The sequence below is a fragment of the Aspergillus saccharolyticus genome, assembly GCF_003184585.1.
Source record: "Aspergillus saccharolyticus JOP 1030-1 unplaced genomic scaffold BP01scaffold_19, whole genome shotgun sequence".
Taxonomy (NCBI): domain Eukaryota; kingdom Fungi; phylum Ascomycota; class Eurotiomycetes; order Eurotiales; family Aspergillaceae; genus Aspergillus; species Aspergillus saccharolyticus.
The window spans coordinates 109561-132631 of record NW_020290629.1 but is presented as its reverse complement, the minus strand read 5'-3'; the positions used below and the strand labels follow the sequence as shown (position 1 = coordinate 132631).

Below are 23071 nucleotides of genomic sequence, written 5' to 3'. Positions count from 1 at the left end.
TTGAGGTCGTGGGCTTCATAGCGTCTGTTCTCAACTTCTCCTCACTTCAATTTGGTCGCTCCACCAATTCTCGATCAACCCGGTCCTTCCTCATCTCTCACACCACCTGCTCCGGGACCCAGACGGTGATCGACCCTATTTAGGCCCCGCCGGCTATCGATTTCCAGTGCCCGCCCACCTTTCAATCCCTCCTGCTCTTTTCTCCTCCTCGCCCCCCCCCCACCGCCTGTGCTTCATCTGCTCTTACACACACACACCTCCTTACTCTTTTCCTGTCTCTCTCATACAAAGGAACCTCATCATGAATTGGCTCAAGTCTACGTACGTCGATTTGTGCTGACCGTCTCAGCTGCTAGCTTAGTGTTCCCTCATATACTAACCACTTGCACTATTTAGTCTCGCCAGCGTTGCTGGTACTCAGGAACCGATCTATGGCCCGGAGGCGATCAGATCGGTGGCTCAGCAGGCGCAGGAAACCCCTTACACTGAACTCACCAAGGATGATCTCCGCTGGCGTGCTCACCAATATACCAACGTCGAGACCCACGTCTTCTATGTCATGGGCGACAATGGTACCCTCGCCTTGTGTCAGGTCATCTACAGCAACATTGTGTGAGTGGGAAGCCCCTTTGGCACGCTTATTATTAGTCGCCAGCATCACTGACTCTGGAATCTGCTCGGAACTAGTGGCATCCATACTACCGCTCAGTTCACCTCCAAGATCTTTAACCTGAAGGGTGATGCCCCCCACAATTGGCACTCCGACCCCCTCTCCAACTTCATGTTCGACGAGAGCATGCTTTCCTTTGGCGCCGATAACCTTGCTGTGACGCTGAATGAGGAAGGAGATACCTACACGATCAAATCGGCTGTGAATGAGGACAGCCTGGTGAATTTGACGTTCAAGCGCACTGCTCCGGGTTTCGTTGTTGGCAAAGATGGCACTTCATATTTTGGCACTGATCCCCAGAACCCCTGGGGCTCGATGAGCCACGCTTTCTGGCCTCGTTGCGCCGTGGAGGGTACCATCACCACCAAGGAGCAGAACTTTGACCTCAAGGGTCGCGGTCTGTTCATCCACGCGCTTCAGGGCATGAAGCCTCACCACGCGGGTAAGTGAACTTTGCGGGTGGTACATAGACGTGCATTCTAACAAAGGACAGCTGCGAGATGGAACTTCCTCAACTTCCAGACGCCTACTTACTCCGCCGTCATGATGGAATACACGACGCCTCCCTCTTATGGATCAACTGTGGTCAACGTTGGTGGTATCGTCAAGGACGGAGAGATCGTCTATGCCGGCAGCACTAACACAGCTACCCACACGGAATCTAACCAAGATGCCGAGAGTGACTGGCCCGAGCCCAAGTCCATCAAGTGGGTCTGGGAGGGCAAGTCCAAGGATGGCAAGGAGGTCCATGCTGAGGTCGACGGAGCTCTGGGCAACCGACTGGACCGGATTGATGTGATGGCCGAGGTTCCCGGCTTCATTAAGACCATTGCGGGTAGTGTCGCGGGCACCCGGCCGTACATCTTCCAGGTATGTATCGAGTGGTCATTCATGTCTGGTCGACGAACTAACAAGTTATAGTACTCTCCCCAGGAGAAGCTGTCTTTGAAGCTCAAGATCGGCGATGAAGAAATCACCGAGGAGGGTACCTTGTTCTCCGAGGCGACTTTTATTTCATAGATGGAGGCCTTGATTTCGGACCTTGACCAGGCGTTCTGAATGGTGTTTATTCTCACACTCCTCTTTGATGCATCCACACGCACCGCAACGAGATATTGATTCTAATAGCCTATAAATTTATCCACGATATTTAATGTTACTGTTATGTGTGATTGTTTTGTTTGAGTGTCACCCTTGGGTGCCACGCCGAGACTTCCCCTCGATGACATCGTCGTTCAGCACAACACTTCACAACACAGATATTTCTTCTTCCTGAGACTCCGTCCTGAGACCTGTAAACCATCCACATCCACTCTTTGCATTTAGTCAAATCTCCTTTCCAGAGTTGACCAAACCACCTGCTCTTCTAATACTGCCTGTCAACCTTGGAGACTCTAAAAATGGACGTGAAACTACTCACGAAAAGTGGAAAACACAAGAGTTTCCTCCCACCGAGGAAGAAGTTTCGGTACCTTGTGATGGCCTCTGTGGCAGTTCTCACCTGTTCATACCTTCTTATCTACTAACTATGATCCCACAGGAAGCTCCAGCGTGACAATATCCAGGGTGTCAGTAAGTCAACAACTGTCCACGCCGATGAGGATGGTGACTATACTAACAGATCATGAGCTCGTCCTGCCCTTCGGTATGCATCTTCTCAACATCAGGAAGCCACACCAGACTAACTTCCATGTCAAACGCTAGCCGCCTCGCCCGTCGTGGTGGAGTCGCGCGCATTAGCGGCACTATTTATGACGAGGCTCGCAAAGCTCTCAAAGATAAGCTGACCGAAGTAAGCTGAATATGCTTTGAGGGATAGCGCATCTTGCGCCCTCTAGATACTGATCATATCTATAGATAATACGCCGCATCGTGCATGTCATGGACAGCGCCACTACTCCGGGACATGAGCGTAAGGTATGTTTCTGCTTGAGATTTCTTTTACTCCTTCGTGTGCCACAATCACAGCTGTGTTTTGTCCTGAGGGTTGGACTATACCTTGCCCGTTTGTCTTGTGCTGGACCCTGATTTGCTTCTCCTGTCTATGAGTCTATGATCTTCTCCCCGATCCCCGACAGAAATCAGCTAATGTAACGAACAAATTGTGAACAGGTCGTGACTTCTAAAGATGTAAGAACCATCCCAAGACCCCAAGAGCAAGAGATGGGATACCACCACATAGGACTAACTACCTTCAATTGCAATTCCTGGACACAGGTGGTCTTCGTGCTCAACCAGGTAAGCAAGCAAGAAAGCAAATCCCTTCTCCCATATAACCAGTCCCTCCAGGTCCAGACAGGGTCAAATCGACCACAACTAACAGATACGCTAGATGGGAAGCCCGATCTACGGATTTAACTAGTTCAACATTTGCCCTCTCGCGCATCTGCATCTACACTTCGCCTACACCTGAATTTGAGGACAGGGATTGCTTCACCTATGATAAACACTTGGCTAATTCCTTGTTCTGTTTTCTTGCGGAGGAAGAGGTAGTCTTTGGACTTGCAATCTGTATGGGCTCTGGGTCTGACTGTTAACCTTCTGTTCCGTGCTGCTTGTTACTTGTTGCTCGTTGCTCGTTGCTCGTTACTTGTTGCTTGGGATCATTGAGAACCCTCGTCGATTGGATGCTTCTGCTTCAGTTGATTCGCTAACAACTACATACATCCTCTCCGCTTTGGTCTCCAGTGAGGTTCAGCCACTACCTGGCAGTGTGTACTTTCTATAAGTGCACATCGAAATGAATTTGCTCAAACAGTTTCTTCACAAGACATAAGATAGGATTTGTACAGTACAGTACACATCTAAAATACAATCATTCCTCTCCCCTCCCCCGATCTAAAATCCTTTACCTCTCTTCTTCCCCAATTCTAGCGTAGTTTCACATCCTCCAATCCGAACAGATTAAGTAGTGGTAAGAAAGACAGGAGTAGAACAGAACCATCCATCATCCATCCATCCACCCCCTGAAAGTGAACCAAATCAACGCATCCAATAACCCCAGCTTCCCAGACACACTGCCACTCCCAATTCTCAAAAGTTCAACCCTCCCCCCCAGAAAGTCTTCCGCCGATTCATCACAACCTAAGACTCAATCATCAACTGCTCCCCCTCATCCAACAAGGTCGTCACCTTGGCCAAATCCGAAATCATCTTCTTTCCGTGGCCGACCAGCAACAACTTCTCCGCGTTGGCCGGCAAGCCCAAGTAAGTCGGGGGCTCGCGCTCGGGGAGCTTATTGACCCAGTCGACGAAGTCGCGGATGCTAGTCCCACTCGGGAGAACGAGGCTGCCGCCTCCTCCGTTACCGCCGTCGGAATCACCACCACCACCACCACCACCACCACTACTACTGGCGTTGACGATTGTGTGCTCGTCCTCAAAGGCGGCGGGGGTGAGGAGGTCGGTGACCAGCGACTCCAGCTGGTTGAAGTCGCCCTGGTCGTCGACTTTGCCGCCGTAGGTTTCGGTCACGAGGGTGCGGATCATTTCCCACGGTAGTTTCTGTGGGGCAACGTTGGAGCGGCCTTGGGCGACGGTGTCGACCCAGTAGTCGATGATGTGGGCGGAGCATTCGTACTGCGGCGAAGAGAAGAGGGGGAACGGGTTAGTAGGGGCTTTTTTTGGTGGTGGGAGACGGGGAAATCAAACTTACATCGCTGTCATTGAACTCCCAGAAGCCCTTCCATCCCAGATTAGGGGCATAACGGAGTCTTTCCTGCACCACGGCGTGGAGGAAACACAGCAGCAAGTACACCCGGGCCTTTTCGACCGGGGCCTTGGATGCTCGGGTGGACAGGGACGATAACGAGTCCTTCATGTTGGCGCGGACTCCAGCGGGCTGCTCGTACATGAGCACGCGCGAGGCACGCAGGAGGTTGACGGGGATCTTCGGACTGGATTCCATCGACAGGAACAGGCGGAAATCCTTGTGGGGCTTGAGTGATTCCAATCGTTTCTCCAGACTCTGCAGCCAGGACGGCGCCAGGTGGACGTTCTTGACTTGAACCCAGGTGCCAGCGGCGGCCGCGTTGCTGATTGCCTTGTCGGCACTTTCCAGACCTTCGTTGGATCCCATGGCAATGTTCGCGCACGTGGCGTCCATACGTTCGACAAGGGCGTCGACCTTGTAGCTCGCGTCGAAGCCAGGACTCGAGCTCAGAGAAATTGGCGTCGTGGCCGTGACCTGGTCGACAATATCCTTCAGATCCGTGCTTCCCTCGAACAACTCCCGACCAAAGACGGCCTCGATGAAGCGCTCTGCAGTGGGAACGAACCTGTCCATCCTGCACAGCTTCACCAGCAAGAGTGACCGAAGCAGCTTGTCCAGATTCTCCGTGTTGTCGTCCCACACAGTAGGAATGAAATTCTCCGCCAACTCCTCGCCAAGGAATTGGTCCCACTGCTCTTGAATGATCGCCGGGAAGGTTGACTTGAAGATGGACATGTTGGAGATTTTGTTCAACGTCTCATCCTTGCGCTCAGGGACTGTAGAAAGGTCCACGCCCTCCATCGACTCATCCAGAATCATGTCGATAAGACTCTTATCCATGGCGTAGGGTGCGGCTTGAGCAAGGAGCATCGCCAACGTGATGCGGTCCTTCTGAATCAATCCAAGCGAGGTACGCTGATAAGTCGTCACGAACAAGTCCCGAAGGATGATCTGAACGCGTGCAGCATGGTCTTTCTCTTGGGCCAGACGCTTGTTTTGGTACAAGACGGAGTTGAAAATATCCACAAAGAACTGCAGGGAGAACTGGTAGAAATGGTTGATATGATGAAGTTGCTCCAGCACGGCAAAGACAGCACTGCAAGAGCGGGCAATGATGCTATAGTTGAGCGTGATATTCTCGACCTCTGTCATGACGCCCTCGGTCTCCAACATTTTCTTGGAGATCTCCGCTGCTTCCTTCTTCAATGTCTCGAGCGTCTCGATGACGTTATCATCGTCCAGGATATTGCCGCGGGACTCGTTGAGCGCTTGCAAGAGTCGCTTTTCAAGCTGACGAAGATGGATTTTGAACTCGCCTTGCAATTTGACCAGATCGGTCCGCCGGGCATCGACATCAGGGCGCTCAAACTTCAGAACCTCATTGAGAGACTGCGTCTGCAAGCTGCTCTGCGTGACCGTGAAATTGACAAAAGTGGTTCGACTGCAGACATCCGGAGGGAAGGAGGCAGACGGATCCCTGGTGGAGAGGAACAGCTTGAACGAGGGGGAAAAGTCAATCTCCTGCTTGCCGAGTTGAATGAGCACACGGCCACCGGTCTTCTGGTATTCCTTGTTGAGAACATGGTTCAGGATGGGATCCAGATGCTCGGCGTCTTGAATAAGAATGGGGTTGCCAAACCGCAGAGCACTTTCCAGTTGCTTGACAAAAGAATCGTCCAAGAAGCTCGTAACCGTGAGTTTCCGATCGGTGCTTTCTTTCTCCAAGAACTCCGTAACGCGGCCAGAAGGATCGATGATAAGAGGGTATCTGTTGTAGCGCTTGAGGATGATGGCGTTCTCAGTGCAGAGGTCATCAACCGGCAACGAGTGATCCTGCCAGGTCAGGCGTTCGTCGGCATTGGACAGGTATTCGGTTATAGGATTGTGTGGCTTGAAGCTGATGCCTGATTGCTGCAGCTGGTTGACCCACTCATCGATCATGGCTTTGCGGAACTGCTGATCGTAGAAACCAGCATAAGCAAGGAAGGCTGCGGCGATAAGCACATCACCTACAAGGGTGCTAATTTGCGTCTCGAATGATTTGCTTCCCTCTTCCCATCTGATGCGTTCCGACGAGAGACTGTCCAACAAACGAACACTGCGGTCGACCTTGAACTGCACTCTTGCCATTTCTGTCTTGATAGCCTGAGTCTCACTGATGAGTGCGGCATACTCTGCCTTATAGGTCGCGATACTGCTTTCAAGATCCCGGATGGTATTGTCGATGGTTTGGGCCTCAGCCTTGGTCTGGAGAGCCTGCTCCTCGAGCTGGTCGACCTCCTCCCGGAGAGGTCCAACGCGATCCAAGATCTCGGAGTAATTGACTTGCGCTTCAACCCACTGCACAAGAGGACCACAAGCCTTACTGGCGCGGTTCACTCTTTCGTAAGTGAAGTCCTCCTTCGAAAGGAATTCGGCTTGCATCTTTACTCTGAGCTGCTTCGTCATTTGCTTCTCGTTGTTGTAGTTGACGATGCTTGCAATGAAGTCATCCTTGCGAATGACACCCTGAATACTCTTCCAGCTGTCGGTCTTATTATTCAGCAGAGCGCAGACAGCCTCCATGGCAAGTCGAACACTGGCAGGGGGGTTGCCCATCGAACGGACTTCCGTCAGATGCTGACGCTTGATATTGCTGACACTCTTTTGAGCCTCCAACACGGCAGGTTCCGCTCTAGCAAGGTCGTTCAGGACGACCTCTTTTCGGAGCGCAACCTCCTTCTCCTGCTTCTCCAAGGCCGCTTGAACCTCGAGAGAAATAGCTTTACGCTGCTCGGCCTCTCGTTGATCGGCAACCATGCGCTGCAGCTTCTCGTTGGCTTCCGTGTCTTTCTTCTCCAACTGCGTCTTCTTTTGAGCAAGACTGGCTCGAAGATCGCGGACCTTGTCGACAGTATCGCGCAGCTTCTCGAGACCGACGTTCAAGTGTCTCTGCTGCTCTTCCAGATCCTCACGCTTCTCATTGAAGAGTTTGACATACTGGGCGACAAAATCGAGATAGTGACGAGGAGTAAGGTATGTAGTCCGGTCTTGTTGTTTTTGCAAGCGCTGGTTGAATCTCTGTAGCGAGTAGTGGATGTAGACCATAGAATTGACAACCGCATCGCGGTGAGATGCAGGTAGGCTGAGCTCGCGGTAAGCCACGGGGATGCTATCAGGAGCCACGAAGTTTGGCTTGTCCAAGTCGACCGACTGCGTGAGTTCAGAGCCAACTTGGAACAGAGCCTGGTCAGACCAGTCACCCATCCAGTTGAGAACGCATCTGTTGAACAGCGCGGGACTGGTTGCGGCCTTAGATGACAATCCTTCCTCCGGCGGATTCATGGTGAACACAACGTGAAGATTCTTGACAATCTGCTGTGTGAACCACTTGTACAATTCTTCCTGGCTGTCGAGAAGAAGACCTTGACGCTGGGCACCCTCCTTACAAGCGGTCATCAAGGAGGAGAACTCGTCGCCCTCGAACAAGCCCGGAACCTCGGCGTTGGCAAGGAGAGTGTTCATACGTTCGAGGAATCCGGAGTCAAGAACGTTTGCTTCGTCCATGATGAAACAGATCTTCTCACCTCTGCAACCCGCGCGGCGAAGAACAGTTCGAAGGTCATCATCGAAATCTTCCGAAGAATACTTTCCATGCACCTTGATCTGGAACACTTTCAGGCCGTTCATCCAGGCAACAAAACGCGACAGCGTGGTCTTACCACTTCCGCTAACACCAATGAGAATGAGATGGCCCTGAGGTTGGCGGAAAACTCTGTCAATGCGCAAGGCATGCTCAAGCACGTCGTTGAACAGAACGAGAGGCACGTCAACTTCTTCCTCACAGAATGTCTTGAGACGTGCCTTGACAAAGTCACGCAGGCGCTCTTGCTCGACGGGAACATAGTTCTTGGAAAGCCAGTTGGAAAACAGGATCGGACCCTTCAGAGCTTGCTCTTCATCAATGGTAGGGAAGTTGTCAAGTGCAATACGGCGCACAGCGTCCGCGGTCCAGCCTCGCTCCTCTTCCGTCACAAGTCGATCCTGGAAGAGACGCAATGCTTCGTGCGCCCAAATACGAACAAGACCCTCGACAGAGAGAGTTTCAAGTGGTTTGATAGCCTCATAGACACCACGAACCCATCTCGTAAGCTCACGCGGCGAGTAAACGTAGTGCGGCTGAATCTTTGGCGTGAATCTGGTTTGCGACTCCAGGTAGAATCGAACCATGGCTTTCGTAAGGGACTCGGAATATCCGCGCAACAAAGGAAGAATCTTAAGAATTGCAGAGTTGAAGGTCCCATAGATCTGCATGAGTGAGATCTCTCCAGGGTAATCAACCATGATAAGGGGAGCATGACGCAAGAAACGTTCGGCCATAGCAGTACGTCCTGCATCGGTGGGAGGGTTACATGCACCGACAAACTGAATACGATCGAGGGTGACCCAGGTCTTGTCTGAGGTTCTCCAGAAGCCATTCTGCTCGACAAGCTGGCGCAGGAAGGAGATCGCACGCTGGGTTCCATATCTATCGGGCGCAGGCAAGTTGATTTCGTCACAGAAGATGACCAGCCAGCGGCCAATCTGGTTTGGAGACATGACAACGCCATTGAGAGTCTTCTTGTACTCACAGTACTGCTCGAAAGTCTTGACCAAAAGATCAGGAGTCGTCGCGCTGGAGAAGTTGAGACCAACAACCTCCATGTTGGGCAACTTCCGAAGGGCAGCAAACAGTGTCATAGTTTTACCGGAACCCGGAGGACCACACAGAAGCAAAGGTTTGTGCTCCGCGAGCCAGGAGTACAAGACGTCCTCGTGGCGAACAGTATCCACCGTCGGAATGACCACATCGGTTTGAGTGATGGAATGTGTGTTGATCTCAACAGTGGGCACTTGGGATTGCCAGCTAGTCCACTCAGCCTTAGGCAAAGTGATATCGAAGTCGATGATAGACGACGAGCCGTCAAGAGGGAGATCGGTTGTTGTCAAAGCAGACACAAATTGACCAAAGGCTTTGCGGTCCGCCAGCGGGCAATCACCCGTAAATGACCACACAAGCGCAAGGAGAAGCTTCTTGGAGATATAGGCCTCAATTTGCTCGTAGTCCAGAGGGAAATCAACGTGCTGGATATTGTATTCGAGAACATTCCGACAAGCCTTGTTGAGGAGACTGAACAAAGTGTTCAACGCACGGATACTGGTAAACTCCATGATGTGGTTGTAATTCTTAGCCTCTTCGAGAGACTTCAGGACAAGCTCATCAGTCTGCAACAGATGTTTGAGAATGTTGGAAAGCATCTCCTGGGCGTCCTGGGTCTTGATTGCTACTTGGCCAGCAGGAGCACTGTCGTCGTCAAGATCCTCGAATGTTCGGGTCCGAAGCGACTCGACATAATTCGAGATCATCATGGAAGGCGTAACCGTGTCGTCGTTGAACCAGACCATACCACAGCGACTGACCGTGGCCAACGTCGCGTACTTCAGGCTTTCCACTTCAAACATGATCCGGACATTGGGTGGCAGATTCAGACGTTCTCCATTCGGAAGGGTCAGGAGCTTGTTGTCATCCAAAACACTGTTCAAGTTTTCTACCCACTCTGGATCCACATCACCATCGAAGACAATCCAGTGACGCTTCGCGTCCTCGCCTCGAAGGTTGTCCACAATCTTTCTGAGGATACCAGTGAAGAGACCATCGGTCCACTCCCTAGTAGTCGGATCCAGGCTACCATACAGTGCTTCCTTGGACATGACCTTGGAATCGATGATGTGAGAAACACTTTCGACATTTTCGATGCGCTGGAGGGCCTGCAGGAGAATCTTCCATGCAGCAGATTTGCCGGAACCCGACTTGCCCACCATCATCACACCGTGATGAATACTTTGGATTTGGTAGAGCTGCAGGGCTTTTGTGATCCACATTTCGCTGTCGACATAATGTTGCTCCTTGGCGATTTCACGAACGGCTGCAGTGAGCTTCTCATAATTAGCAGGCACGTATTCGACACCGGCAAAATCTTGTCTCTGGATCTCAAGCATCCTATCCACATCCTCACGGACCAGCTTGGGGGCAATCGTTTCACGCAAACTCTGGACAATGATTTGCGGCTCGATGATTTCATCCGGCCCCAGGTCACCATCTGAGCTGGCGATTCTGGTACGCTTCAGACCTCCTGAACTGACCAAGACGCTCTTGAGGGCACGAAGACCGAAATCGTAGTGGGCCTGCTTAGACAACTGAGTGGAACAGTGGTCGAAGAAAGGGACAGTCTGTTTCGACAGAAGCTTGGCTTGTTTGAAACCTTGGGAGAAAAGCATCACTTCGGTAATCAACTCTTTGTCCGGCTTGGACATGGCCACGCTCCTGAAGAGTTTCTTCAAGTTGTCGGGGAGGTTGGAACGTCCTGCATAGCCAGGGTTCATGGTGATGAAGATACCCGTGTTAGGGTTGACAGAAAGGCGTCTGCCAACAAGTTCAATCTGAGCTTTGTCGTCGTCTTCGCCAGTCCGAAGACCAATCTGGATGTTTTGGATCTGCTGAGACACGGCCGATAGGATTCTCTCTTCGAGACGGTTGAACTCGTCAAAACAACCCCAGGCTCCGACTTGGCAGATACCCAGGAAGATTCGACCCATGGCCTGGAAGTCGAAAGTGTCGTCACAGCAGAAGACAAGAGTGAATCTTCCCAGCTGAAGACCAAGTGCTTTGACGGACTCCGTTTTTCCGGTACCGGCGGGTCCATAAGGAGACCCTCCCAGCCTCTGACACAGGGCTTGTGTGAGAGTGAGGAAACAACGGTCTGTGAGAGGAGTCCGGACGAGGCGTTCAGGAACACCTAGGTATTCGAATCCGTAGTTCAACTTCGCATTAGCCATGTGGACATACAGTCTCTGAAGGAAGTCTCCTTCGGCATGGTAGACGTAGCGCATCTGGAGGAGCCACAGGTAGTGCGTCGGGGTGGAAGCATTCATGGAGATGAGTTTGGAGATCACATCTCGTTGATGAACAAATTCTGTGATCATGTGCTCACACTTCTTCCTGGTGATTCCATCCAGCTCGCCGAGGACCGTGGCGGCCAACAGCTCCAGTACTCGAACTTGAGAATCAAACAAAGCAGGGAGAGTGCTTCCGCCGTTCTCCAAGGCTTTCTGAACAGCACTGGTCCAAACGACTTGACTGGCAAGAACAACAATTTGCGCGGGATAGTTGGCAAGGAACTCATTGAACGCGGTGTGGTCAACTTCTGAGGCATTGTATAGTGGCGCGAACTGTTCCACTGCTTCCGCCAGGAGCTCAGCAAGGGTCAACTTCATGTTGCTTTCAATTGCACTCAGCCAGTCGTTGATTCTAGGCGTCTTGACCAGGTTGATTTCCTTCTTGAGTCGAACTTCCTCGCCCTCCTTGGAAGTGAACCCAAGGATATTGTTCTCGTCGTCCATCAGAACGCCCGAGAGACCAGCAAACATCTTCTTGAAGTGTTTCGCGATGCGGAAGATGTCATTAGAGTTACCAATGATTTCGAGCAGATCCTCGTCACCAACGAAGTAGAAACGAGGGAATGACACACGCTCACGCTCGAGATACTCTCCCAAGGCCTTTTGGATCTTGTTCAGGAGCTCAGCCAGACGTTCCAAAGACTTCTGGACGCCATTAATGGCAAGGACATCCAGAACGAAAGGTGACTTGTACACCTTCTTCATGACAGCAAAGAACTCAGAGTTAATGTTTTGGAAGCGGCTCGATTCAAGAGGCAGCAAGTGCTTGATGTCCGCATTGCCGGTGAAAACGCCTTCAAGGTAAACCCACTGTCTCTGAACATCAATCCAGACGTCAAAGAGAACATGCACTCTGTTCAGTTTGTCCTCCCAAGAAGAAGCCTCCTCTTCAAACTCCTTGTAGTAGGGCGAATGTTTCATCGCCTGAAGCGAGTTCAGATTCTCGCTACATTTGGCAAACAGGTCGTCAAACCCTCGAATGAGACGGCATTTGTTCTGGTAGTTGACAAGGTCGAGAGAGTAGTTCTGCCATGTCTCGCGGACTGATTTCAAGAACTCTTCCAACGCCATTTCACCCTGCGCTTGCGCAATAATATTACGGATAATCGTCTCGCTAACAGCGAGCTGCAGATCCCACACGTCACCCAGTGTCAACGAGACAAGGGAGAACCTCTTGCCTGGCTTCAATGCTTTGTAGATCTTGTGCCAGTGCCTCTCACGAACAGCCTCAGACTTCATGTCAGAAAGCAGAGGGTTCACTTTGAGTAGCTGACGGAGAACATTTTGAATGTGCTCAAAGGCAGCATATTGACGCATGCGACTGGGCATTTCCTTCGTCATCTTGATCAATCCATCGATCGATTGGCGGAGCTTTCTCGGCTGCACACTCGTCCAGAGCATATCTCTCAAATCATTTAGGCTCTTCCAGATGGTCGACAGAGCGGCCCAGACAGACATGAAATCTTGCACTTCCTCTAGAATGGCTGGCAAAGCAGATTCAGCGCCCGCGGGAAGATCGAGAGCTTCTTTGGCTTTGGAAACCATTTCATACTCGGACTGGAGAGACTCCAAACGAGACTGAAAGGAGCTCAGGGTGCGAGACGCTTCCTCAGGCGGAATCGTACCGGACACAGGCTTCTCTTCGTTCCACTGGCTGATAACCTCGGTAATCTTGTCACCGATGACCTTGTCTTCGGCCGCAATCTTCGCACGTAGGCCTTCAGTCTGATCCTGAACAATCTTACTCTTCCGTGCAAGGAGTTCATTCAGGGCTGCCCACTCGCCATCAACATTCTCAACGTGAAGCCAATCGCTGGGGAACTGATACCGCTGCCGAGCGAGTGTGGCTTGACCTTGACGGAAAAGATCGACCTCGGGCTCCCAGACCTTAGCCTTGCGCTTACATTGCTGAACGATCGTGATGAACGAGACAGCATGCGCCGTAGAGGCAGCCTCGAGAGTTTGGCCCTCCAAGTCCCGGCGGGCAGTAGCAATCTCAGAATGAATCTCCCTCATTCGGCCTCCGAGCTTAGACCCAAACTTCAGCAGGATCTCATGCTGCCACTGGTCATACTTAGAGTTGACACGGGTTTGAACTTGTTCGTAGTCAATCTTGATGTTACCGAACGACCGGCTCACTTCCGAGGTGTCAAAGGTGGCCCGACTCTTTCTGATCTCCTGAAGGAGCTGCAACCATTGAGATAGGTCGTCACCGAGGATGTCGTAAACTTGTTCCGACTGCAAGTCCCACAGGGACTGGAACTGCAGCCATTTGTCGACATAGGCCGAAACATCCTTCAGTCTCGACTCGATTGCGTTGTAGACCTGGTTCAGCTCATTCGTGCAATGCTGAGGGAGAGTAGCGAAGCATGCCTCGGAGAGCTGGATCTTCTGCACGTCGATTGAGATCTGGTATCTAGACGACTTGATCTTCTCGAGATTGCAGATGATACCCAGCCAGTTATCGAAATGAGCGAACCAGCTTGCACGAGCGTACTGCAGAGGCGGATCTAGGTGGAGCACCTGGTTGCGCATGGAAATCTCATGGACCAGACCAGGAAACTCGATACTGTATAAGGAGGCTTCATTTTCCCCGGTCTGTACTCCACTAGACACTTGCATGGTGTGTTGACTATCGGTTGCGTCCTGGAACGAGAGAATCCATTCGCGTATAGCACGATGCAGCCGCTCGCGCAGGATCATTTCGATCTTCTGGTTTAGGTTGGCGACCCAGAATCCAAGGTTCACATAATTCTCCAGATTCAGCTTATCGACTGCAACCTGAATAGCGTCTAAGCGTTGCCTAAACGCAGCAGCATCATAGGGACACGTTTTCAGCTCATGGATCGCCTTCTGAATACTTTCATTGATTGAAGCCAAGACCGCTGTCTTTGACTGAAGTACAGATGCTGAGCCAGCAAATTCCCGCACGAATTGAACATGCTTGCTCTCTCCTCTAGTTGGAATGGTTGCTTCGATGGCACCGTTCGCCAACGCTGACTGCTTGACGTGGAGCTCATACGAATGAACAAACGACTCCCATCTCAGGGGGACACCCTTGATGATCATGGTTTGCGCATCGTTGACGTATCCATTCAACAGAATCGCGACTTCAGTCATGGTCATGATCGAGCGATTTGTTTGCAGCAGGGTACGCACACTCTCCATCAGGCTGATTGCAAAGGGATAGACCCGCTTCGCTTCCTTGGAAATGTTGCTCACGGCGTGGGGCACCTGAAAATTGAGCCAGATAAGGTTTCTTACTTCTTTAAACAAGGCAATGATTTGAGCATCAAAGTTAACAGTAAGCTCCAGCGTATTTCCAGCAGCACGGTTGCGGACAATGTTGAAAAGGCGGCCCGAAATGGTGATATGCCGCCGTTGGACATCCTGAAGCCACGACTCAAAGACTGGGCGCGTGTCTAGCTTCTTGCGGAACAAATTGCTCTCCGCCTGAAGCTTCTGTCCCTCTGTGTGGAGGTGCCAGTCCTCTCCAAGAACATTCTCAACCTTGCGCATGTATCCGTCCAACTGATGCTCAATCTGACGTGCCCAAATGATGGCACCCGAGACAGGGGGCATATCACGTAACTGCGCCATTGCATGGGCCTCGGAGTGACCATACTGCTGCTTGAAGCGCTCATGCAAGGAAGAAATGTCTTGTTTGACATTTTCGATGAGCTGTGTCTGGTATTCACCGATGGCACCTCGAATCTTCGGGCGGACGAGGAGAGCATTGAACTTGGAGAAAACACGGAACATCTCATTGGCGTTCTTCGCCGTAGCGAGACGGTCCCGAAGGCGGGCTATGATGGAGTTCTCAACTCGAGACGTACGCTCATTGTAGGCAATCTCTTCTTTGATCCACTGCTGCGTGCCAGCGGGAGAGACGTCCAGCACGTCGACATTCTTCAGGGCTGCATAAGCTTGAGCGACTTCTTCAACAGCGTCGACATCACCAATCTCCTCGACAATGACGGCCCCATCAGAACCAGCTCCGGCGGCCGCGTCTCCAGCAGAAGTAGTCTTTGGACCGAGAACGTTCACAATTGTTCGTTGGAGCTGCTCATGGTTGACTCTGAAAGTGTTGATATACTTCAGTCGCTCCAGGGTCTTTTCGTGCCGTGCCGCGATCTTAATCGGAATGAACTTCTCATTACGGCGTCTGGTGGACTCACGAGCAACATTGGTGAACTCCTTCAGATTCTCATCCCAGGTTCTCCAGATGGCTCCGGCGGTCTTCATCAGAGATCGAAATTCACGATAGTCCAGATGGAGGATAGTGCGGCCATGGAGGAGGGAATGGATAGCTGTGTCCAGATCTCCGGAAATGGCCTCCACCAAGGAAAGTGCGCGCTTGATGGGATAGGGACAAATCTTCAATTTCTTGTTCAAGTGGTTGAAGATTAAGTTAAGAGACTCCTGGACCTTCTGCAGCGTAGTTGCCGACAACAGCTCGTCCAGCGGGAAGTCCCGCATGAGCTGGTTGTACTTCTGTACCAGATCAGTGGCTTCCCGCAGACCTGTGTCCGCGACGAAACTGAGAGTCGCCTGGTAACGCTTGGCATGGCGAAGAATATCCATCGTCAACTGGACGCCGTCACCGCGCAGTTGAGCCTCAATACCTTCGAGGGCAGTCTCCATCGACAGCCAGAAGCTGATCTCTTGAGCTGCTGATCCACTGTCGGCATCGCGAGACATCTTGGTGATGGTCTGAATCGACCTGATCCAGCCGTTGACATTGTTCTGAATACTGTTAATGAAAGCGCTGCTCTCCAGTATCGTGGGGCTGATCAACTCCACTGAAGGCCGGACTCCTCGCTTTTCGGCCTCGAGAAGCGCCCCTTGAACTACCTCATGAAGCGGCAGATTCAAGGCGGGGATCTCGACATTCTGCTGCAGATGCAAGAGTCCAAGTTCTAGCTCCGCGAACTTCTTCTTGGTGCCAGGGATTCCAGTCTTCACTTCTGTATCCGTCCGAGGCTTAGATCCGCCAGCGACCTCCTGGGTGCGGGTGTAGGCTTCAAAGTAGGGACTGAGCGCATGGTGAAGCACCAGGTGTAGAATCTCGTAGGGTGAAAGGGAGTTGCTTTGCTGGACCGGGGCGGTGCCTGAGGCTGCCACACCGGGCAGGTTAATGACCTGGATTTGCGAGGAAATGGGGAGCGACGGATCGATGGCTGCGGGCCGCTTAATGAAGGCGACGGAGGCGACGGTGGTCGGGGCGGAGGAGATTTCGGCGGAGAGGCTGTACATGTAGTGACTGGATGCTTCTGCGCCAAGTAGCTTGGTTATCGAGGTTAATTCGCAACAAAACATGGGGCGTGATGGGGAAGACGTACCCTCGCCAACGTCGGCCCCGTTGGCCTCCTCCGCGGGCACCAGGTCCTTCTGCACATAGAGAGCGACCTGCGACTCTGAGGCAAACCGGGAACATCGCTGCACAGTCTCATTGTATTTGGCCTCGGATAGCAAGCTTCCGGTGCTTTCCAGCTCAGTTTTCAGAGCGCCCAGAGTCACCTGCAACACGCCGATCAAATACTGGATGACAGCACTCGGATCTACCGAAGCTGTCGTCTGCGCCGATGGCGAGACCCCGTTGGAGACCTCGGCACTGACAACCTCCATAGCTTAGATGTTTATGTACAACGACGCGCCGGTACCATAGAGGTTGGAGGTGAGTACGGGGGTTTTGTTGTTAGAATTAGGAGGAAAGAGAGGGGGTCAGCGGAAGAAGCGGATTTGTTGACGGGAGGAAAGTCGCGGTGGTATCGGTTCGGCAGCGCGGGATCAAACCAAGCTCCAGGTATTGTTGTATAGTCGGAACTAGAGAAGACCACGGCGGAGTCGTTGGTCAAAGAATGAGTGTGAAGCAGTACGAAGGGGGGTTGATGATGCGCAAGGAATAGTGATTTAGGAATTCACAGTGATAAAACAGTTCAAAAGTGGTGTTATTTACCAGAGCATCCCCCAATCGGGCCTCTGTTTGTTTGTTGGTCTTCCAGGCACTACTTTTTATTTTTTCCCAACCAGCGGACGCGGATCTCTTAAAGAAGTTCAGGTGACTTGGACTTACAGTAAAGGCAGGCAAGAGGCGGTAGCTTCAGGGGGCGGGAGGGACTGGATTGGAATGAATGCCTGCCACTTTCCCCGTTGAGGATTAGCCCTGCCGCGCCCCATTCTTCGCCTACCAACGGATGGATCTGCAACACGCGCAGTCTAGACGTCGGGACTAAAGACTTACACAGTACGGAGTACACAGTAGTTGAAATGGCTTGATGCTATGGCTGAATTGTCATGTCCAAATATCTACATCCGATGCCATAGCATTCACTTTCATCCTCACACCGCCGTCCCAATCTCTTGATCCGCCTTGTCGCTCACCTTCCGACAGTCGCAACCATATTTCTGGCGAAATTCCTCCCGGCTTAGTCCCACTAGAGCCACCAGTGCTTTTTCACTAGCTTTGACTTTGGCGTAGCGGCTGGACGAGGAGACTCCTTCGGCAATGACGGCGCCATGCACGAACACCGCGGCTAGCACATCTCCTTGAGATCCGTCGGCAGTGGGCATCTCCCCAGCTTTGAGGCAGTAATCTAAGCAACCATACTCGATTCCTAGCCGATTGTGGAGGAAGGTCTAGCTCACGTTAATGTTCAGATCAAATGCAATCAAGAGGAGCGCCGCCCTTACAGTTGGATGCTTATTCGCAAACGTGTCGTAGATGGTCATATCCTCGAAGTAGGGCTTGATGAAGCGACGGAAGAACAGTTCAACCACCTCGAAGTTGAAGGTGGAGTCCACGAAAACGGCCCCTAAGTAAGCCTCCACCATATCCGGCAAGCACTGGACTCCAGCTTAGCTCGTGCTTGACACATTCAGCACCAAACTGGGGCCTACCTTGGGAGGGTCATTGGCATCGACCCAGTAATCCACGGCGCCGTTGCTGTCGCTTTCCGCGATCTGCATTGCCTCCGCATATAGAGTTATCTGCGATTGCAGAGGGTTGCTGAAGTGTTTCAGATGTGTATGCAGACCCAACTTGACCGCCAACGCACCAAGGAACTTGTTGGACACCATTGCCATCTGCGGGGCAAAAGTCAATAGGATTCATGCATTCGTTGTAGACAACTTTAAACACCTACCTTGTGCTCCGTAAGCCACTGAGGATCTTTATCAGGAAATCGGTGGAATATGTCTTCGACACAGACCATGTCAAGCAAAGCATCCCCAAGGAACTCCAGACGTTGGTAGCAAGGAACCTTGGCCCAAGCAGAGGGAAGCGAAGGGTGAGTGAAGGCAGACCGCAACAGTCGGGGATATATGAAATGATAACCAAGCTTGCCCTCCACCTGTCGGGCTAAGTTCAGCTCAAAGCCATCAGCATCCTGAACTTGAAATTGCGGCATGGTGTACAGTTTCTGGTATTCCCTCCAACAAGTGACTCTGTGGCTTGCATCGTCTACGAGAGCAGTCACTGCTTTGACCGCCATGTCGAATCGATGATCAGGCCCTCCAGTGAGAAGAGATGCCCCAATCAATGCCTCACAGACATCTGCAATGGTTTTCTCGCCGAGGCCATGTTTACTCTCGGAACTCATCTGCTTGCTATGATCCTTTCCCCGCAGGAGGTTCAATTCGTCCGGATACCAGGTATGCCTGTATTCAATGTTATTGAAATCATCCGCTGATGCCGCCGGGAACAAATACCGGGAGAACCCTTGAGTCCGTATATACTTGTAAAGCTCCTTCTTTAACGCCGTGTTGAACAGATTCCTGTTGCAAACAAGACACATTCGGCTGACATGGTAGTCAAACTCATCGTTGTCGGGTTTCTGTGCGAAAAGAGCAACCGAGGTGGCCATTTTTAGAAAACAGTCGCCTAGAAATTCGAGTCGCTCGTAATTCTTTCCCATACCCCTCCGAACATGGATTTGCTGGGCTCGGTGATCCTCTGTGTTGTCTGCATCCTTGGTCATCGCTTCTAAGGCGAACTCGACTTTGATCGTGAGATCCAATCTGGTGCAAGCTTCAAGGGATACTAGATACGAATTGACCCTGGAGATAATGGCAGGAAAAGCCAAACATGATGCAGCTGTCGAGGCAGGGATCTGGTGATGGTCAGTATCAGGAGTGCTTAATATTCCCAATGAGCCCGGGAGGAGATCACCAACCGCAGAGATCCTGAGTGGCTCTACACAGATGAAACACCTCGTTTCCACTTCTCTTTCTGCGTCCGTCATCTTGTCTAGCAAGTTCCTGCGAAGGCGAACTAATTCTGCCCTCAGGACAGGCTGGTTCCAGTTGCAGGTCGAGAGGAATTTAGCACGCGAGTTCTTCGACAGACTAGTGCTATAGGTCATGATATCACTCATTTGCCGACGTCGTGCCACGAAGGAGGGTGGGGGATCTGAAGGGCGTAGAGTTTTCTCAACCGCAAGAGTAAAGTATCTGCATGCTCCGTTCCAGTTATCAAACACTAAACGATTCACCAGATACTCTGGATCTGTATGTCTTGGAACTGCAAGGGTTTCGTGCTGGTGCATATAGCGGAGGATCCCCCAGTCAACCAGGCTTCTAGGGCTTGCGTCTCGGCCAGGCGTGTCTTGCAAATGTGTTGGACTAAGCCAATACGTCATCATCTCGGGTTGACGGTCATAAGTCTTGTGAAAGACATCACTGAACACTCGAAGAAAGAAAGTTGTCAAATATTGCAGTTCAGTCTTTGAGATTGCGAGCTGTTCCCGCAATGTGACCAAGTCCACTGTCGTCTCTATGTCCTCATCGAGATAGATGGGAAAAGCTGGTAAATGCGGGAGCGGGTTCCTAGTCAGCAATATGAGACTTGAGTGTTCTCTTGTCAGCGGACCCAATGGTTTGAAGATGATGACGGTCACATAGAGGCTATTTGGAAGCTCGCCACGCCTTTCAATCCAGAATGATGGCTTGACTATCATATCATACTGACTAGTCTGCTTGGAAGTTATCGCGAGTTTGGCATTCCTCATCGCAGGTAGACGACGTCGGAACATCGAATTGAAATACTTGTCAAGCAAACCGGCTTTGCGTAGACGAAGGCATGTATCAAACGCTGCAGACTGCATTGCTGTCGATTTTCGTATTTCTGGACTTCCAGTAACTCCTGCAACGGGCGACTTCTCAGGTAGCATAACCTCGCAAACAAAAGCATTGTTCATAGGAAGAACCACATAGTGCACCTTCGCATCTTGTTCTTTCTCGTACTGCAGCGAGCTGGCATAGCGAGCAAGTACTGCAATGGCAGAATGATAGGTCAACTTGGCGCCAGATGCGCGAATGGTAAAAGTCCTCTTGCCAGCTTCTTTCTCCAGGACCTGTTCTAGATCATCGTTTCCATGCAGTAATCTATCCTGCGGTAGAGCCTCACAGAACTGCTGCATCATGCTCTCTGCGTCTTTAACGGTCGAAAGTCGGTCTTCATGTTGCGAATTCCACTTCTCTACCATAATTGCATAGGCCGACTTGTGGTGGCGGGCACGACCACGGCTCTGTACATACTGAATGAGTGTTTGGTATAGATCAAACCTGACGATAAGGTTGCAGTCTGGGATATCCAGGCCTTCTTCGGCTACGGATGTAGCGAACAGGCAGTTGATCTCTCCTTCTCGGAATTTAATCAACGTAAGGAATTGCTGGCGCAAGGTTATACCCATTCCAGCAACGTCGCCTGATCGAACTCCAACAAGCAGACCAGGTCGGAGAAAGGGAATTGCTGCACTTTGAAAGAGCTCGAATAACATCATCGCGGTGTATCGCTTCTCTGTAAAGACAATACATTTCGGTTGGTCTGGATCCAAAAAGCGCTTCTCCAGCTCGGCATGAAGTAGCTGCACTTTAGAGCTTAGCGCTCCAGGAGCGTGAGGGCTGCCAAGTTCATGACTCTTGATTAAGTCGCTGGCCTCTCTGACTTGTAAAATCTGTGCATGTGCGTCCTGGGAGTCTCTAGCTGAACTTTTGGGAACAATGGACTTGTTGATTTTGCCTTCTAGTCTGGGTAAGACGTCGTCAGCTAAAGCACGTACCCAAGCTCTATCCGAGCACCAACTGCCCAACTCAGAAGTCGCCTGCCAGGCAAATCTAAAGGTGCTTTTAAGACATTCTAGATCACCGAAGCGTTGATGAAGTTCTTTGTATAAAACGGTGGCCACTGGCGGTTCTAGTCTATCGTACGTCCATACTTCTTCCAGTGGACGACTAACGTATTGCCGCAGTAAGCTGGCCTGTGATGTTGTAGCAATAGTGCTTTCTAGCAGCGTCTCGAGTCGCCTGTGATACGTAAGCTGCTGCATAACATCTGAGGGACTTTTCGTACATTGCAGCATCCACTACATCGCCTTTGGTGTCCACTGGAGAAGCAGTCATTCCGAAAATTCTTGGCCGTTTTGAAGCATCCTCCTTCAGATATGAGTCGCGTATAATCCTGTGTCCAGTCAGCTGCAGTCTCCTCGTTGTGTTTAGTAACTGGTCTCACCGTGCATAGGGATGTTCTTTCTTGGTATGGTGGGCCTCATCAAAAATCAACAGGTTGACCTGATTCATCTTGATGTATGAGTTAAGCAAGCATTGGTGTAGGATCTCGGCGGTGCAGACGAGAACCATGTTCGACTTGAAGTGCTCATCCCACACTTCCTTATTCCAGAGATCGGTCCCCATGGCTCCAAAGAATTGCCCAACACTCTGGTCGAGATTGTGACGCAGCACTGCTGCTTGCTGGAACGCGAGGGTGACGCTATCAACCTTTGATTGCGTGAGTAACTACACGTCATTCTAAGCCTTGGAAGAATCCCTACCAAGAAAAAAGATACGCGATGCGGTTTCCCTTGAGCACGGTCGTTGAGCTCATTTTGTATTATATGCCTGAGCAACAGCACTGCGATCAATGTCTTTCCAGAACCTATAACACATTCAGATCAGATATGTCAAGGACTAAAAGGACTGATAGGACTGAATCTGTAAGGAATGCTGTTGAATAGTACCAGTTTCAAGCACGGCAATTGTATTCTGTGTTTTGGCTCTTTCAAACAACTCCACCTGATAGTCTCTTGGATCCAATGCACCAGTTCCGAGATCGTGTTTTGCTAACAAACGAGCCGTTGAAAGCTGGGCGTCAGGCAATTCAGGAGCTGTACGTCTTCCCGTGTTAGAGGAGTCTGTGACAGCGCGCTTGGACAGGCTATGATGCGTTAGTCAACATAGATTTCAAAGAGAGAGACGAACACACAGAACATTAAACTGAGCATTATGAAGTCTTTGTCTTTGCGAGGCGTCCATTGGACGGAACTGCTCAGCTTCTTCCGAGTCAGAGGAGCTGGAGGCGTCATCAACGTCATCTGCTGTGATTGCGAGCCGACTGGCTTCGGAGATGCTTGCAGTCAGTGGTTTGGTGTTGGTTTCTTCGACATCGAACTTAGCCATTGTTAGGCGGTAGAGTCGACTTGAGTCAAGATGGCTATGGTGGAGAAGGGAAGAAAAGCTGTGCCTGTGAGGACTGGGAAAGGTTCAGGGTGCGAAGTCCAACGATTCTGGTTTTTACTTCGTTTGCAGTGAATCCAGCTGAGGGACAAACGGGTTATGGCTCGTTTGCATTGTTTATATTCACCAACAGATCACTATTCAATCACCTCAAAGTCCATCAGCCTTGTTCATTTGGAACTTCTTGAATCTCCACTAGACGT

At 51.2% G+C, this 23071-nt stretch overlaps 4 protein-coding genes across 4 annotated transcripts; 2 read left to right on the top strand and 2 right to left on the bottom strand.

The window, feature by feature from the left end:
* The first annotated feature begins 145 nt into the window (after positions 1 to 145).
* Positions 146 to 1729, top strand: BP01DRAFT_357519 (survival factor 1 family protein). Its single transcript, XM_025575214.1, has 5 exons — positions 146 to 321; positions 397 to 612; positions 688 to 1112; positions 1164 to 1540; positions 1592 to 1729. The coding sequence occupies exons 1-5, from the start codon at positions 302 to 304 to the stop codon at positions 1688 to 1690; spliced, it is 1137 nt and encodes a 378-aa protein (XP_025430523.1). The 5' UTR covers positions 146 to 301; the 3' UTR covers positions 1691 to 1729.
* A 341-nt stretch (positions 1730 to 2070) lies between these two features.
* On the top strand, positions 2071 to 3083 carry BP01DRAFT_383414 (uncharacterized protein; the record flags this gene model as incomplete). The annotated part of the gene is made up of 8 exons (XM_025577424.1): positions 2071 to 2138; positions 2211 to 2242; positions 2300 to 2315; positions 2375 to 2462; positions 2528 to 2587; positions 2783 to 2800; positions 2888 to 2908; positions 3033 to 3083. The coding sequence occupies 8 exons, from the start codon at positions 2071 to 2073 to the stop codon at positions 3081 to 3083; spliced, it is 354 nt and encodes a 117-aa protein (XP_025430522.1).
* Positions 3084 to 3444: 361 nt separating this feature from the next.
* Positions 3445 to 17157, bottom strand: BP01DRAFT_416468 (dynein heavy chain). Its single transcript, XM_025579202.1, has 3 exons — positions 16700 to 17157; positions 4326 to 16630; positions 3445 to 4249 (listed from the first exon to the last, which is right to left on the bottom strand). The coding sequence occupies exons 1-3, from the start codon at positions 16983 to 16985 to the stop codon at positions 3755 to 3757; spliced, it is 13086 nt and encodes a 4361-aa protein (XP_025430521.1). The 5' UTR covers positions 16986 to 17157; the 3' UTR covers positions 3445 to 3754.
* Positions 17158 to 17659: 502 nt separating this feature from the next.
* On the bottom strand, positions 17660 to 22718 carry BP01DRAFT_320842 (putative RNA helicase/RNAse III). The gene is made up of 11 exons (XM_025572714.1): positions 22618 to 22718; positions 22373 to 22569; positions 22187 to 22290; positions 21868 to 22133; positions 21709 to 21816; positions 19532 to 21662; positions 19068 to 19468; positions 18503 to 19016; positions 18258 to 18443; positions 18051 to 18203; positions 17660 to 17996 (listed from the first exon to the last, which is right to left on the bottom strand). The coding sequence occupies exons 1-11, from the start codon at positions 22665 to 22667 to the stop codon at positions 17700 to 17702; spliced, it is 4407 nt and encodes a 1468-aa protein (XP_025430520.1). The 5' UTR covers positions 22668 to 22718; the 3' UTR covers positions 17660 to 17699.
* Between the last annotated feature and the right edge of the window lie 353 nt (positions 22719 to 23071).

Bases quoted from the DNA above. Each gene is read 5' to 3' on its own strand.
- BP01DRAFT_320842 (XM_025572714.1), bottom strand. From the start codon at position 22,667: ATGGACGCCTCGCAAAGACAAAGACTTCATAATGCTCAGTTTAATGTT. The intron at 21,663-21,708 runs GTACGAAAAGTC...TACGTATCACAG, and splicing joins GATGTAGTGGATGCTGCAAT to GCGACTCGAGACGCTGCTAG. The intron at 19,017-19,067 runs GTATTTGTTCCC...CATTGAATACAG, and splicing joins CGGACTCAAGGGTTCTCCCG to GCATACCTGGTATCCGGACG.
- BP01DRAFT_357519 (XM_025575214.1), top strand. From the start codon at position 302: ATGAATTGGCTCAAGTCTAC. The intron at 322-396 runs GTACGTCGATTT...TGCACTATTTAG, and splicing joins ATGAATTGGCTCAAGTCTAC to TCTCGCCAGCGTTGCTGGTA. The intron at 1,113-1,163 runs GTAAGTGAACTT...AACAAAGGACAG, and splicing joins CATGAAGCCTCACCACGCGG to CTGCGAGATGGAACTTCCTC.
- BP01DRAFT_416468 (XM_025579202.1), bottom strand. From the start codon at position 16,985: ATGGAGGTTGTCAGTGCCGAGGTCTCCAACGGGGTCTCGCCATCGGCG. The intron at 16,631-16,699 runs GTACGTCTTCCC...TACTTGGCGCAG, and splicing joins CGGGGCCGACGTTGGCGAGG to AAGCATCCAGTCACTACATG. The intron at 4,250-4,325 runs GTAAGTTTGATT...TCTTCGCCGCAG, and splicing joins GGGAGTTCAATGACAGCGAT to TACGAATGCTCCGCCCACAT.